Here is a 15,822-nt window from a genome sequence, read left to right on the forward strand (position 1 = left end):
AAAAAAAAAAATACTAATGAGGATGGGGACTATAAAGAGCTGACTCAAAGTGGACGAAACATGGGACGAGACATTTGGAATTCAGATGTGAAATGAAATGTTTTGCGCTTTCTCATCTCAATTATGAGACGCGGCACGCACGACTGCCCATGGTAAAAGAAGACGAAGTACGGCACAGTAGACAACACAGGATTACGGCGCAGTCGGCACTACAAACGACGGGGTCAACACAGATTAAGCTGCTCGGCAAGAAAAGAGGCACATCAAAAAAAAAAGAACCACAGTCGGATCGCAAGGGAAAAAGACTTGCAAGAGGAACGAACAAATACAGACTGTTCAGAACAGAAGAGTCAAGTTGGAGACGCAAGACATCACAGAATTTGCATGAGCTGAGAGCTCAAGGCCCGTACATCAAGCTCACAAACAACCGGGCAAGGCGCACACACGGTCAACGAGGTGGGCACCACAGCGGCCACCTCACTGCAAGCATGGCACGTCATTTGTTGGTTGTGACACCAGACGGGGACGTATGCGCTCCTCTGGCGGCAGATGACAGAGGTCTGGAGACCAGCATAAACAAAACCAAACAAAAACATGGAGAGGCACTGCTACAAGACTTGTTCATTGCCTAGTTGGTGCCGCTCTCAAGAGGCGCATACTCGAGCAGCTTCTCAATCAGATCGACGTGCGTGAGCACCATGCGGCGGCAGCAGTAACGCTTGAGCTTGAGCTCGTTGAGAGCCTCCCTATCTCAGTGGGTCGTGGCAAAAGAGAGAAATAAGATCCGTCGACACCCGACACGTTTGTAAGCGGCCTGTGACAGGTGCAGCATCTCAAAACGACAACACGTGGCACCAAGACGTACTCTTCAGTGCGTGATGACTCGAGCAGCGTCAGATACTCTTGATAGCGGTTGCCAATCACCTTGCCACAGGTGAAGCAGCGTACGGGAATAATCATGCTGATGGTCTATGGGTGTTCGTGTTCGCGTGTGCGCGTATATGTATGTGCGATGGAGGCACAAAGCACAGCCAGACGACCGCTGCATGGACGCACGGGCCCAGCCAGCCATGGTCGAGAGGATGAGAAATTCATATGCCTTGACACACTGCGCGATGATACAGCGATACAAAAGACGGCACAACTCATATGCAAACTGCAATTTCTCCTCAAGCAACAAAGGCGAGCTGATATAACCACACCGCCATTGCCAACAGCACCGACGTCGCTGCCATTTCAGCCGCCGCTCACCTCAACACAAACGGGAAAAATCCAAACAACAAGCACACGTCTTCATCAAAAGATCAACGTGCTTTGTTTCCAACATATGTTATCAACACAATCTCCTTTGTCAGATTTTATCGGTCTTGTTTTTGTCAGACAAGTGACCGACTTTGCGCGGACGGCGAACCGGACGAACTCATGTGTCCGCCGGGGACTGCCTTGATGGGTGTGGTCTTGAGTCCACTTGCGGATCGGACATGAAGCGGGAATGATAATATGAAGGCACAGGGTGGTGAAGAGCTCGCAAGTATGTGTGTGGAACGGGATTTTGTTCAGGCTTTGTGGTCCACCACCAGGAGGAGAAGATCGGGGTGCGTGGAGGACGACACAAATTTTGAAGCGAGAAGCCCAGCCTCAGCGCTCGGTGCAGGCCGGACGTTGATAGGCTTCAGTATCACTGACTGGCGCCACTCGCACCCCCCCCCTTACTACCGATTGGTCCTCGCCGAGGGTGCATTGGGTGCAACCCTACCCGATCCGCTGTGCTCTTCTGTTCCTGGGTGGTCAGTCTGCCCCTCTGGCGAATAGAGCTGGCTGAAGGCGCAATGGCAAGCAAGCAGGCCAGCTAGGGTTGACAAACCGGGAACCCGTCTCGTCGCGCGAGTAGGCGTCGGCTGCGCCTTTGCCCCGCAACTGCCATGGCGCCGTGCCGTCGGAACGACATGCCTTCCTTGAATGCACCCCGCTGGGCTCACCCGCTTCTGTTACTCCTCGGACTCGCTTTGATTGAGCCATGGGCCGAGCTGGGTGTGGCCGGGACTTGCCTTGAGAGCATCGGTCCACACGGCCTGACGTGGCCCGCCACCTCGTCTGGGCGCGCCACAACTCTACCTTGCCCGTCACCACACACAGGCAGTGCAAGTCGCAGCTGTTGTGCATCCGCCCAGCAGGCCACCACTCTCTGTCTGCTGCAGGCCTGGAGTGAGCCATCCTACGCTCAATGCGCCATCCCTAGCCTTGAGGGTTGGTCCAGTGACTGGGCAACGGGCGCGCCCACGAGTGCAGCCGCTCGCCGCCAACGGCTTGCCGGTGCCGCCACCATTGTTGCCAGCAGCGCCTTGCCCCTTGGTTCAACTGACGTGACAGAAATTCTCCGCTTGGTGCAACGCGCCTCCACTGCCATCGATGCCTCCGCCGCCGCCAATCTTACCATCGCAGATCTCGAGACGCACCTCGACCTTTTCGACGCTCTTCTTCAGGCTGACTGGAAGATCCCTGATCCAGACGCGGGGTCTACACAGATGGCCCAAGTCTATGTGCAACTGGCACATGCGCTGTTTCTTGCTCCGAACACAGCCCTGGCATCCCCAGAGCCCTGGGCGTGGCACGCAGCCGCCGTCCAGGCTGCCCTTCTGATGGGGCCCGCTCCAGAGCTGATGACTACTGGTGACCACTTTGTTTTAAGCTGGGCCCCCAATGCAACGCTCGCCATCGACAACGCGAAAACATTTGACATGACTGTCCTCACGCAGTGGACACTGGCTGCGACGGAAAATGGAACCACGCCGACGCCATCGTCAACCACCTCCAAGGCTTTGACAGAGGAAAGCATGCAGTTGGCCCTGTGCTTGGCAGCCTATCTACCCGCCAGTAACCCCAACGGTCGCCATCACATCTTTCCCACCGTGCTTTTTGATGCAAATCAGCCCGGGGGTTTGACTGCAGGCCCGGTTGATGTTCAGTATAATGTGGCAAGCTTGTGGGGCCCGCTGCAGCGCCAGGATCAGGCTCACCAGGCGCTATTGCGCCTCATCTTGTCCATCGATCCACCCACCCATGGCCTTGCATTAGACCTGGTGGACCTGCAGATGAGCGCAATACAAACAACCAACAACACCCAGATCATCAATCTCACCCTCGCCGTCAATGGTACCACAGTCTTGGCCGTCCCTGCACAGGCCAAGTGTGAGGCAGATGTTGCATGTACCCTGGACATCAACCTGAGTGCCGGGCTTTGGACTTGTCATTGCCAGCTGCAACCCAGTAGTGTTGCCCTGACGCTTACCACGACAGCACCCGTCGCCAACACTGCCCCAGCTCGTGCCTACAACCGCATTGACCACGCTCTTGCTGGTTAGTTTTTGTTTGTTCGTTTCGTTCTTGTTTTTTTTTTTTTTTTTTTTTTTTTTTTTTGCTGGCAGCTTTGAAGGCGCTCGCTACGTTCTCTTTGCTCTGAGGCTGGGCAACCCGGGTGGTTGTGCAAATATATGCACTGGGACAGCGCTTACTCATGATTGGGGGTGTTCGTTTTTTCTAGGATTGTTGCTGCTTGCAATTCTTCTGTGCCTTATCCTTATCGTCATGGTGGGCTGCCAACCCGCTCGATGGCCACTCAAGGTGCGTAGTGCATACTCGATGCATGAGAATGCGCATGCCACCTCGACCTCATTTCCTCGTCATGTCACTCGGGTGTCTTGCCCAGCTGTACCGATTGGGATTCATGTTGGCCACCTGCCTGAGCTTGGTGGCGGGTCTGGCTCTCTTGCGCGCCACGGATCTGGACAGCGCCACGGTGGCCAATGTACGCCATGATTTGTTTGCACCCTCGGGCAGGCTCGACCTTCAGTTGTTCCCGTTGTCTCGTGTAGCAACACCTCATGTTTGATTCAACTACAGGTCGCCCCTTCTGTTCTCATGGGTGCCCAGTATGCGCAAGTGTTGCATATGCTGGCGTTGGCCAGTCTGGTCGTGTATTGGACGCCCCGGCAATCAACGTACCAGAGACACGGATCCTGGCTGCGCCGTGGTCTGGTTGTTTGCTTGCTATGGATGGTGCCTGCTGCGGTCGTCGTGGGCCTACGACAACTCGATGCAAAGTACGCCGTCACCACCAACATGGCCGCTATTATTGTTATTATGCACGCGCCAGAACTTTGAACCGTCAACCCCATCAATTTGCACCGCATAACTCATCACGGATCCTGTCGACACCATGCATGACAGTGCCTTTGGTTTCGCCTGGCTACCCGTGCATAGCCTAGCCAGTCAAGTGCACTGGTACATTCTAGGAAGCGTCGTTGGCTTGGTATTGCTGGTGCTAATTGTTGCCTTCTGCCGCACCACAACTCCACTGGGGCATTTTCTACGACTGGTAAGACACCAAGATTGTTGACAAAAACCGCTGCCAAACACCTCAGCCTGCCCTCACACCTCAACCGACACCACAGTGGTTGTCCCTTGTGGTGCCCTTGACAGCTGGCGTCGGTGGCAGCCTGCTTTACTTGCTCCCGGACCTACATCGCGACCTACCTGCCTTGCGGCTTGTTTATGGCATCCTGGCCTTGATGGTTCCGGTAGGCCAGCTGCCCATTGCTCTCGGCCCACACCTTGTTTCATGCGCGCGACAGAAAAAAGCGAAGATGTTTACCACGTTTGATTGCCGCATGTAGCTGGTCATGCTCTCCTTGGAGTGTCGTTGGCTTCGCCACGTACAGGCCTTGTCTACACCTCCACCGGAAGACGAGTCGGCCTATGCCATGCACATGCAGGAGCGTGCATCCAGCAAGGCATCTTCCATTGGCATCAATCCGGTCGGCGCTGGCGCGACCTTCTGTTTGCTTCTTTTCAAAGTCTCGATTCGTGCCTGTCAATCCTGACCTCACCTTGGAATGAATGTGTTTTGTCAAAGGTGATGGGCCCACACACCAGCGTTACCCGTTTAGGCACACGTCCGTCTGGCTATAGTGAACCCGAATCACAGGGCCTAGTGAGCCATGGCCCTCCCCTACTTGTGGGCCGCGGCATCATGCCGCGAAGCTCTTTTTCGTCGGTTGGTCAGCGCAGTGCGCATAGCAGCCTGCATTATGATAGCCTCGCGGATGACCTCCTGATCCGTCAAGCCTCGGGCGAGTTTGACGATCTTCCTCAAATCACCCCGGAAGCTCAACTGTGCGTCAAAGCAACGTCTGCCCTCTGCCTCCGAACACTGCTCATCAACTATTCTCACTTTAGCTGGCAAACTCATATTCGCTGATCACCTTGGCCTGGTACAGCCCCAAACAGAATTCTACGTTGGCTGTCGTCGAGGAAGCAGAAGGTGAAGAGGCCACGCTTTCTCGGCGCCTGCGCTCTTTTCGACATCGCAGCATTCGCCAGAAAAAGCAAGCCGACCCTGTCGCCCGTCCTCGCTCCACGTCTTTGGGTAACCCGAAAACCATTTCTGCAGCCCTGCGTCTAGAGCACACGGCACAAGACTTTCTGCAAACCAGGTACGACTTGTCTTTTTTTTAACACGGACGCTTATTGGGCTTTATGTCGGGAGTCTTCCATGTGGCTCGTAGTCCACTGGGTGTCACAGAATGGGCTTCACTTTTGCTGACGAGAGTTCGATTTGGTGCTGCATGACTGAATAGCATTGTTGTTCAAGCCAACCGTGATTTGCGAGGCACGCGCAAGGGTGTTGCGGCCATTCGGGCCACCTCGCCCATGCGTGGGTCAGGCCGTCGCCACACTGTTGCAGGCGCTCGGCAAGCTGGTTCACTCAAGCGTGCCACAGCCACCGCCAAAGCGGCAGACGAGGGATACGTACTCCATTCACCTCAGTTGTCAGGCCATAACACACCAAGCGAACTTGAGGTGAACGAGCCGGTTCACTTTACATCTCGTCAACAAATCAGCCCCGCGCCCCCGACCGCGCTAGTGCGCGCAGCCCGCTCGGTCCAGTCCCCTCCCACTGTGAGTTGCCTCCCTCCCGCAAATCTTACCCAGGCCACAGCTTGATTTCTTCCAGTCATCGCTGTCAAAGCAGCTACGTGCTTCTGTAGTGGAAGTTGATCATCACCTGGCTCACCCAAGCTTCGCACATACAATACGACAGGCGGATCTCAAAACTTTGCGCGCAGTAACGGAGAGGCTGTCCTACGTCCCACGTCGTGGCCAGGCTTTGAGTCGCACCGGTCGGAAGGGCCACTCCCAATCGCATGCAAGCCTCTTTAGCAACGACTCGAGCGCAGCGTCGGACAGCGATGGGTACATGTCCGTCACGCGCCAGTCTTCGGTGGCTGGTAGCGCTGCGCGTTTACCGCGCCACCGACGTTTATCCGCCCTTACCGCCCACCTCAGTCGAGGCAATTCTTACATGAGTTTTGGTGGAACGGACGTTTCTGACTTGGAGGGCGGCTATGACCAAATGGGCAACCAGACTGGCGATGAGGACGAGGCGAATGACGGACTGGCTACACCACCCCCTGCGCTGCCCGACCGAGCATCATTACAAGAGAACGACCCATACGCACTAGCCCAGATAGATCCGACTGACAATGACGCACTTGAGGGCCTAACCAAGCCGCCAATCCCGGCACACGTGGTCGGTGCAGGCCCGTTGTTGTTTCGGCCCACCACACCCCCCGACGGGGCAAAGCGCACGGTATCGCGAATGAGCAATATGACGGCTTCGCTGCGCAGCGCCAACTTGCCACAGCAGCGGGAACTGGCGCGCATGCAGGCTGCCGTGTCCCCCGTTTCCTCCAGTATCAACGGTCAGTCCTTCATATCAAATGGCCACGCCTGCGCTTATGCTGATCTGTGCGAGTGAACATAGCTGTCTGTGCTAGCCCGCTCCATTCTGACGCGTTCCCTCGGCTCGTGGCTGACCTCACCCCCAACCCTGGCTTTTCCTCATTGGACATCAGACGACTCGGACGGCATCGAGTATGAGACGCCAGGCGTTTTGCGGGGGCTGAGCCACAAAGATAGTGTTCGGAATGCACACGACATGCGTCGCGTCCGTGACCGAGCAGCCGATGTCCAGTTGCAGCAGTTACGCCGTGCATCCTCTAGCATGCTCAACGGTTCCAATGTCAAGTTTCTTGACGACCTTGGTCGGGTATGTCTCGTTGTTCTCAGAGCAATGAGGTGCAGACTTGGTGTCAACGGCCTTGCTTGATGTTGTGTGGCGCGCGTGAATTGGATTTTTGTAGGGCGAATTTGGCGTGGTGCGGCGGGCTCGTTTGCGTCGCGGTTCCCAGGAAGACCTGGTCGCCGTCAAGCTGCTCAAGCACTCCGCCAGTGTGGAGCAGGAAATTGCGTTTTTGGAGGAAGCCACCATCATGACATACTTCAGCCACCAGAACGTGCTGCGCCTGGTGGACACTGTCACAAACGAGCGCCCCATCATGCTGGTCCTCGAGCTCATGGAGCAAGGCTCGCTGCAGCGTGTCCTGCGGCACGAGACGATGGAGGACATTCGCAAGCTAAAGTACTCGTATGACATCTTGAATGGACTGCAGTACATTCATGAAGAAGGATTTATTCATCGTGATCTCGCCGCTCGCAACGTGCTGCTGGGACAAGGATTGGCCAAAATCGCCGACTTTGGCTTTTGCCGTCGCCTCAAGCGCGACCAATCGGTTTATGTGGAACTCACAGGCCAACTCCCGGTTCGATGGTGCAGTCCCGAGGCCTTGAACTACGGACACTACTCCAAGGCGAGTGATGTCTGGGCCGCAGCTGTAACATTGCACGAGATGTGGACGGGAGCGCGCCTTCCTTACAAGGGCTGGAGCAATCTGGCCGTGGCCACGAACGTCGGGGTTGGACACCGATTGCCACCGATTCGGCACATGCCGCGACCTCTATACGATTTGCTCGTGCGGTGCTGGCACCCAAACCTGAGAGAGCGCCCCACCGCTCGCGCAATGCTTGATAAAGTAGGCATGATCCGACGCTCCCCTGAACTGGTGGGTGACCGCTTTGAGACGGGCGTGGACCCTCTCCAGCATATTTATCGCACCACCTTGGTGGCTGGCCAACCCATGGCCATGCAATGGGTCATTCAGGATACCGCAGCCCGGGACACACGTCCCCTGGAGAAAATGCTGGACGATAACATTCCCAAGTCTGGCGCTTCAGATGCTTCCATCTTTGAACGAGACACACTGGAGCGCGCGCCCCCAAGTCAACGGCCTGAGTTACAGGGGGCTGCTTACCCTGATGCTGGCGGGAGTCCCCTTGACCCGCGGACAAAACCACGACGCGCCTCGCCACTTGGTCGGACTGGTTCGGCGCAGTCGGACGTGTTCGTCAGCGGCGGCGCTGACAGCCGTTGTGGATCGCCCACCATGACGCGCACCACCCCGCCGCCCGGTGCGCGACCTGGAAACCAGCCCAAGCGGCGCAGTCGGTTGAGCGATACTCCATTAAGTGGCATACACATGCTCTAATGCCCAAGAGTAAGCCCAGCCGCATTCGATCCATGCACGAGGCAACCTCCGCCATACGTAGATGTGGCGTGTGATAAGAAAAAGAACATCGTATACTGACATGAAAATTCATCAACGCGCGCATAAGATAATATCACACCGGTCTGACCAGATGATGAAATTGATCGGCATAAAGTTGACAAGGCTGTTTGACAAAGGACAACAAAGAGGCGGGCGGGATCTTCCGGGCTATCGACGCATAGGACATCACAATAATGCACATCGGCTCGCACAGCTGAGCTGCACGGGATCGACAGCAGTTTGGGGGACGCGCTTCAGAACGGAAGTGCAAAGGGGACACGAACAACATAGGGCGCGTGCATGCCTTGGACGATGACACTTTCAATGCCCACACAAGCAGACGGCGCGCATATCCCTAGCACGGTTGGGCGCTTTACGCCACAGGCAAAACATCACGCTCTGCTGCGCCTGGGTCGGAGGCATAGCGATACTTTGACTTCTTGTCAGCGGGCTTGAGGATTTGAAAGGAGCACATGAGGTTGGCATCAACGGTCATGATGGCACCCGCGTTGTCAAATTCACCTGGGACAATTGAGCGGCCAATGAAGAATGAAAAGAAAAACAAAAAAAAAAAAAAAAGACAAGAAGAGCAAGAAGAAAAAGTGAGTCTCCACAGGCCAGCGCCCTAAAAAAATTCATGTGCGCAATCCAAAGCTGTGCACAGCACGGGCCATCACACAAGGAGTCATCAAGCCATACCGCAGTAGTTTGGTGCGCTGAAGACAGTCACTAGCTGACGTTGTGCGAAGAATTCGTAGCCATCCTCAACCACCTGTCATCAATCAGACCGGACGGCAATGTCAGCCAGGTTGCCATGTGCTTTTGATCGCTGTGAAGGAGCAAAGGCCATGCAGCCGGGCGTTGACCTGCCTGATGAGCGCGGCAAATAAGATCCAGGTCATGCTGTAATAAAAACTTTTCCACAATGTCGGCGCCAAACGTGAATGAAACGCCCCGATCGTTTTCGGCCCAATTCTCAACCTCGCGCTCGGGATCGCTCCACAGCAGATCGCAGAGCAGGCCTGGTGACCACAGGTTACAGGCAAGATATAAGCAAAAGACAGAGCTCTAGAGGAGTATCAACAGAAATCACTAGTCGCACGCACCAGTGTCTGGCACGTCGGTTGGTCGTTGCACGTTCGTGATCTGATCGAGAGCTTGCAAGTCTGCACGGGCGCGTGAGCCAGAACCGAGAGGCACAAAAGTTAATACAGGCGGCTTGATATTTGTGGCACAAGATATCTGGAGATGATTTGAAACGGCAAAACCAAAATAAGGAAAGCAAGCATGGACGCGAGAAGCTGACCGGGTGAGAGGCCACCATGGCAGCAGAAGATCTTGTCAGCAACAACGGCAGCAACGGGCAGGCAGTTGAAGCAGTCGGTGAAGGTTTTCCAAAGCTTGATGGAGTAGCGACGCTTGCCTAAGGAGTCAGGATGCAGGAGTTGATCACGCAGTTGAGCGCGCGCTTCCGAGCAACTCTGCACCACCACCATCGCTGCGGGACGCACACTCATCGTAAAAGCCATAGATGCGGTTGATGCTGGCACATTCGTGGTTGCCACGCAAGAGCCAGATCTTGTCCGGGTAAAGGACCTTGTAGGCCAGCAGCAGGCAGATGGTCTCCAAGGACTGACACGACACAACAAGAAGATCACGCCCAGGTCGTTGACAGCCATGAGCTCCGAGTGGCAGGGAAGGGGGAGCCGGGATGAGAGTGGCAACATCATCGGACCTGTTTGCCACGATCAACGTAGTCGCCAAGGAACAGATAACTGCTGGCGGGCGGGAAGCCACTGTGCTCAAAGAGCCTCAGAACGTCATAGTACTGCCCGTGCACATCACCTGTCCAACAGCAAGCGTCCAGTGGGGTTTAAAAAGAAGAGCGGGAAGGCTCTCATTGAAGAGCACAAAAAAAGCGGGGATTCAGAGGACCCAGCATTCATACCACAGATTTTGACTGGGGCCTGGAGGCGCAAGAGCATGGGCTCGGCCAGAAAGGCCTCGCGCGCCGACAAGCAGAGCCCGGAGATCTCGCGCTCCTCGAGGCTCACTGTCTTTCCCGGCCGACAGCCCCGGACTATTGTTACCAGGCACCCAGGCAGCGTTGTAGGCCACAAGCATGCGTGATATCCGAGCGAAAAACGATGCAATAACAAGGCCAAGCCTCCCCCCATGTGCCGCTTCCAGCCCGCTTGGGTCACCCCCGAGGCTCAAGGCTCGAGGCTCGAGCACAAAACCCAGCTGTGCACCAGCCCCTGCAGCCTCGCGAGCCCATCCAGCGTCTCTACCCACGAATCACACATCCACCCAAGACCCACCCAATACCAACTCCTCGACCCAGCACAGCCGCCGAACCCCGAGGCGGTCATCACAAACTCACCTTCGAGGAGTCGGTCGATGATGCCCGCGACGTCCAGATCCAGATCCGCCATTGGTCCGATGTGTGTTGTTTTGCTACCAAATGTGTTTCTTGACCGCCCACTGGGTATTGCCGCTACGCTTTGACGCTTTGAGTAAACGCTAATTGTTTGAGCTGGGTTTTCATCTCTGTGACGCTTCATATTCACAGCAGGTTGATTGTCAGCATTTTCTACTTTTGTCAGCATCTGTTCCGTGACGGAGTGTGATATATCTCACACTTCCGTAGAGAGAGAGAGAGAGAGAGAGAGAGAGAGAGCGTGCGACATTTTTTTTCTTGGCACCGTCGCTGACTGTGTGTGTACCTTGGGCGGGTGGCAGTTGAGCGAGGGGGTAGTGGGGGTAAAGCCATGAGTGCGTAAAAGGGCGCTTGACTCGGTCGCCAGCCGTCTTGAGAGTTGGTCACTTTAGGTGCCTGTTGTTGTTGTTGTTCCTCTTCTTCTTCGTCAAGTCGGAACGACTATTGGAGATGGAGATGGACGACGACGAGATTTACGAGCCTGGGGCAACCTCCGACCTGCCCTGCGTCATTTGCAAGCAAAACGATGTCTCGGATAAGAATGATGTTGTCAAATGCAAAAGCTGTGGCTATGTGTTTCACCAAGGTCCGCAAGCCTGCTTGATCTATGCCCACCTACCTACCCCGCCCTGCCTCCTGCCTAGCTAACCCCTTGGTGCCGGTTCATCTTCGTGCATGCAGCCTGCTATGGCGTTGAGCGCGTGCCCAAGCACGACTGGTATTGCCGACGCCACACCCCATACCTGACTATTCGCTCATCAAAAATGGTCTGTTCGCGCCCCGGCGGCCTTGGCCGTCAGCCGACTCGACGATCGAGCCGCCTCAAAAAAAAACGTGATCTCGCTAATTGACATGTCTGGCACCATCACAGAAGTGCGTGGCCTGCCCGGTAGTGACGGGGGCGCTCCTGCCAGTCGCAAATCCAAAAGATGGTGGTACGTCTCCTCGCGGGTAGCCTTTGCACCGGCTTGTTCATGTGTGCCCCGGGCGCTTTTCACCATCTCCTCCCCATGCCGTGCACAGACATGCAATTCTGCCACGTGCTCTGTGCCATGTTTATTCCGGGTCTTATCATCAATGGTTCGCCTTGGTGGGAAAGTGTGACGGTCTCTGATCTCAAACTGAGCAAAGGCGTAAGCTCTGCTCCCGCTGCGAGCCCTGATTCAAGTACAAGCCTGAGCGGAAACACTTGGCCTCATTCTTGCCTGCCCACATGCTCTCGTCGCTGCAGGTTTGCACCATTTGCAACAGCCCGCGGTCTAGCGCCACCATCAAGTGTGCTCATAGCGGCTGCAGCCATCGCCTTCATGCCTCGTGGTACGTCTTTTTCTCGCTATGGAGCTGTGCCAATACCAGTGTGATGATGTGGATTGACTTTGATGCACGCGTCGTTGCCTTTGGCGGCAGTGCCCATGAACATGGACTTTTGACCGTGGTTCGAGACGCCCAAGTGTCTGCACCGCGTGCAGGCCGCATCGTGTGTCGTGAACATCGTCAACAACTTAGGTCCGTCAGTCGTGCAAAGTACTATCATGATTGGTCGCAAGCAAAAGCTGACCCTACCCAACTGCCTTTGCTTAGCCATCGAAAGCAAGCGTCCAACACGAGTGGGACAAAACCTGGTGCCAAAAGACCGTCGGGCACTAGCACGCCAGCCTCTTCCTCCAGCTCCAGCCACGCAAAAGTGACCAAGGTGGCTAAAACAAACTCGACATCCACGACGCTAGTCGCCGCGCCCCGGACGCCCAGCAGCGGTGTCCCAGCCAGTCCGAATCCCAGCACCGTGGCCACCCCGCAATCGGGAAATACCCTGGTACGGACTCAGACTTGGTCCCCCTTTTGCACGTCGGGACATGGGGAGGGGTCGCATGGATTTTCCTCTGCCACTTTGGTTCTTGGTGACATTTGAATGCCTGTGCTTTTTTTTTTTTTTTCTTTTTTTGCGGGTAACGATGCCCCTTTTATGCCGTGATCTCCTTTTGGGGACGATACGCTTTTTTTTCTCCAATATGGGACTGAAGCTGCCCATTTCGACTCCTTTACCAGAGGCGGCTCGCCTGGTGGCTGACCCACCGCTTCAAAAAAATGGGCGTCCCTACCACGGTGCGTCTGCCAACTTGATTCATGAAGGCATGTGCGTGCGAACGCCTTCTCACCGCTCCTGCCACTGCTGCTACTGCGTACTTGTTTGATCATTTATTGGCACCAGTGTGTTCTGTCTGTGGCAAGCTCTTCTCCAAGCCGTCTGGGCTGACACGGCATTTTGCAGCTCACGAACGAGCGGAGGCACGCCTCCAAGACATAGCAAGTCCTGCGTCCGCCACGTCGCCGGCGCCGGCCGCTCGCTCCTCGTCGCGCAAGGCTGCCAAGGCATCGCCGCAAACAAAGAACCCAGGTTTGGATCGGTTTTTTTTTTGTTGGTTGGGGTTTTTGGGCTGAGGCGCTGTTTGGGGTCCTGGTCGTCTCACTCTGCAATCATGTCAGACTCGACCATGAACCTCGAAGATGACGATGCCGATGCACTGGCGACTCGCGTATTGGCATCAGGTACGTGCTTTTTCCCAGCGTTTGAGCTCGGGAAAGCGAGTCGGAAAACAGTATTTCGTAACCGGCCCATCATGGGTTGTGTGGACTCTTGCGTTGACTTACCGCTTGCCATCTCGTTCCCCGCCCTGCAGCCCCACATATCCCGACTGATGAGCTTCCCCGGCTTCCGTACGTTTGATTGCCTGGCAATTTTATTTTTTTTTTACTCAGCCAACATAATTTTTGACGCCCTCTTTGAATACCTAACTGTGCTGCAGGGCTTTTGAAGGGCTTCCCCATCTGGACGCGCTTAATGTCAAGGCGCGCGTCGCGGTTGCTAGTCCGCTGGCGGGTCCAACGGTTCTGCAATCTCTGGCCAAGGCCATCCATCAGGTCCGTGTCAAGCCAGGCAGAGGAAAGGATGTCGACGCGCTGCATGATACGGCCTCCTTACGATGATGGTTTGCCTGCTTTCGTGTGTTACTCCCGGAATGCAGGACGAGCCTTTGCCTCTGGATGAGGAGGTGAAGCTTCAGGCCCGCTTGGTTGCTCTCATGGTCAGTGGAAGCAGTGGATTTCAGAGCTTACATTCTGATGTATCATTTGTGGCATACATTTTGCCCATGCACTCACCCCTCGCTGTGTCTACGCAGAAGGAAACGGACAAGGAATTGGCGCGCTGGGAGTGGGAGCGGCAACAAAAGAGCGAGGCCAAAGCCACGCTGGCTCGATTGCAGGCGCCCCTGTTGCCGACTCTTCCATCGGAACAGCGCGACGCATGCCTTGGCTTCCTATGCTCAAACCTCGCATCACCTGCTCTGCCGGACACGAGCATGTTTGCCAGCGTCGAAGCGTGGAAGCAGCATGTCCTCGCACAAGTAGCAGCGGTATGTACCACAGAGCCGTGCTTGCCTGTGCCTGCCTGTGCCTGCCTGTTCTTACTGTTTCGGCGCACGCCAACCTTGTCGAATGAACACAGCTTCTGCCGCTGGCTGGCATCGAGGTCGCGCAACTGCCCACGACATTGGAAGAAGCCCTCCAGCTCCTCCCGGAAGCTGTGACGCCCTAAAGCAGCGGGTTCACTCTCTTCCCACGCCCACCGACTTTTCTTTTTCCTTTGCTCCTCCCTCCCTCCCTCCTCCTTCTCTCTCCCTCCCCCCTTCTCTTTCGTGTGATATTGAGATGCGAGGCGCTCCTGATGCCAAGCATTTGCTCAACAACCAATCTGATATGCTATTGGCCCTCCATCATTCATTTCCTCATTCCCGCCCCCCCCCCCCCCCCAAAAAAAAAAAAAAAAAACATTTCAAATTGTCAGCACGCCACGCTTGTTTGTTGTTGTTGTAGCAACACAACAAACACACAAGGGAAAATTTTCATCAACAACGAAATTGTCATAATTTTTTTGTGCGGTCGCCGACTTGTTGAGGTCAAACAATAAAAAAACCGAGAGGGTGTTGGTCCCCGAGAACTTGAGCAGCTCGGCCCTGGTGGCCATAGACTCTTGTTCTCCATCGGCACGACGGGAGCACGGTGTTGGTTGGTTCCTTGGGCATTATGACGGCACAGCTTCGCTCCGCTTCAGGTGAGTCACATGGGTTCACCCCAGGGGTCCTGCAATTGCCGAAGCTGACCTCATCATCGCATTGGGATGCTGCATCTAGGAGTTGTGCCCTTGGATGTGCGAACACAGCGCTATGTGTTCGTCGGGACAGATGCAGGCAGCTGTCATATCCCCTTGAGTAGTCGGTCGTGCGGCGCCAAGCATGCTCGCATTGGCTTTTTGGGACAGAAGCGCGCGCTTGCCGTCGAAGATCTCGCCACAACCACAGGTAGGCTGACCGTTCCAAGCGCGCCCCTGGCTGCTGCAAGCTCGCCTCAACCTTGTCTCTGGGCTCACGACCATGGCAGGTACATATGTCAACGGGCGTCGAGTAAAGGGGCGGGAGCCTCTTGGTCATGGCGATGCACTTCGCTTTGGAAGTGATGCGCATACGCTGCGAGTTGAGCTGAATGCCAATGAAACCTTTCCCGCTGACACGGAGGACGCGGGCCTTCCTCGACCAACCTCGACCGTCAACACACGGCGCAACAGTGGCATTGAGCGACCCCGCCTCCGTTCCTCCCGCAGCACCCGAAACCATGGTCCCTCGGAAAGCCTGAATGCATCTCGTCGCCAGATGCAAGTGCAATTTGCCGAGCAGCCCGTCCACCGTTCCACGTCCAGCACCACCGACCCGTGCGTTTTGGCTGATAGGTCTTGGTCGGCATGGCTCCCTGAATGATTTCTTGACGTAAACACCTCACAACACACATGCCATGCACCTGGTCTGTCACGCCAACAGCTCAAAG

General features: G+C 55.6%; 3 protein-coding genes across 3 annotated transcripts; 2 read left to right on the forward strand and 1 right to left on the reverse strand.

Moving 5' to 3' along the window:
• Positions 1-1,946: 1,946 nt before the first annotated feature.
• MONBRDRAFT_28729 (uncharacterized protein) lies at positions 1,947-8,444 on the forward strand (the record flags this gene model as incomplete). Its single annotated transcript, XM_001749114.1, has 13 exons — positions 1,947-3,357; positions 3,542-3,621; positions 3,707-3,805; positions 3,901-4,100; positions 4,228-4,375; positions 4,452-4,577; positions 4,719-4,814; positions 4,913-5,053; positions 5,287-5,492; positions 5,637-5,808; positions 6,101-6,761; positions 6,915-7,108; positions 7,203-8,444. The coding sequence occupies 13 exons, from the start codon at positions 1,947-1,949 to the stop codon at positions 8,442-8,444; spliced, it is 4,776 nt and encodes a 1,591-aa protein (XP_001749166.1).
• A 129-nt stretch (positions 8,445-8,573) lies between these two features.
• Positions 8,574-10,955, reverse strand: MONBRDRAFT_33999 (uncharacterized protein). The gene is made up of 9 exons (XM_001749189.1): positions 10,888-10,955; positions 10,453-10,584; positions 10,240-10,349; positions 10,016-10,136; positions 9,811-9,927; positions 9,611-9,670; positions 9,375-9,526; positions 9,204-9,276; positions 8,574-9,026 (listed from the first exon to the last, which is right to left on the reverse strand). Exons 1-9 carry the CDS (start codon positions 10,937-10,939, stop codon positions 8,878-8,880), a joined length of 966 nt encoding a protein of 321 aa, XP_001749241.1. The 5' UTR covers positions 10,940-10,955; the 3' UTR covers positions 8,574-8,877.
• A 439-nt stretch (positions 10,956-11,394) lies between these two features.
• On the forward strand, positions 11,395-14,539 carry MONBRDRAFT_28731 (uncharacterized protein; the record flags this gene model as incomplete). Its single annotated transcript, XM_001749115.1, has 14 exons — positions 11,395-11,530; positions 11,626-11,711; positions 11,816-11,879; positions 11,968-12,077; positions 12,176-12,261; positions 12,451-12,757; positions 12,966-13,047; positions 13,214-13,339; positions 13,429-13,491; positions 13,623-13,659; positions 13,749-13,863; positions 13,968-14,027; positions 14,124-14,357; positions 14,450-14,539. 14 exons carry the CDS (start codon positions 11,395-11,397, stop codon positions 14,537-14,539), a joined length of 1,596 nt encoding a protein of 531 aa, XP_001749167.1.
• Positions 14,540-15,822: the final 1,283 nt, after the last annotated feature.

Source organism: Monosiga brevicollis, genomic scaffold, assembly GCF_000002865.3.
Source record: "Monosiga brevicollis MX1 MONBRscaffold_28 genomic scaffold, whole genome shotgun sequence".
NCBI lineage: Eukaryota > Choanoflagellata > Craspedida > Salpingoecidae > Monosiga > Monosiga brevicollis.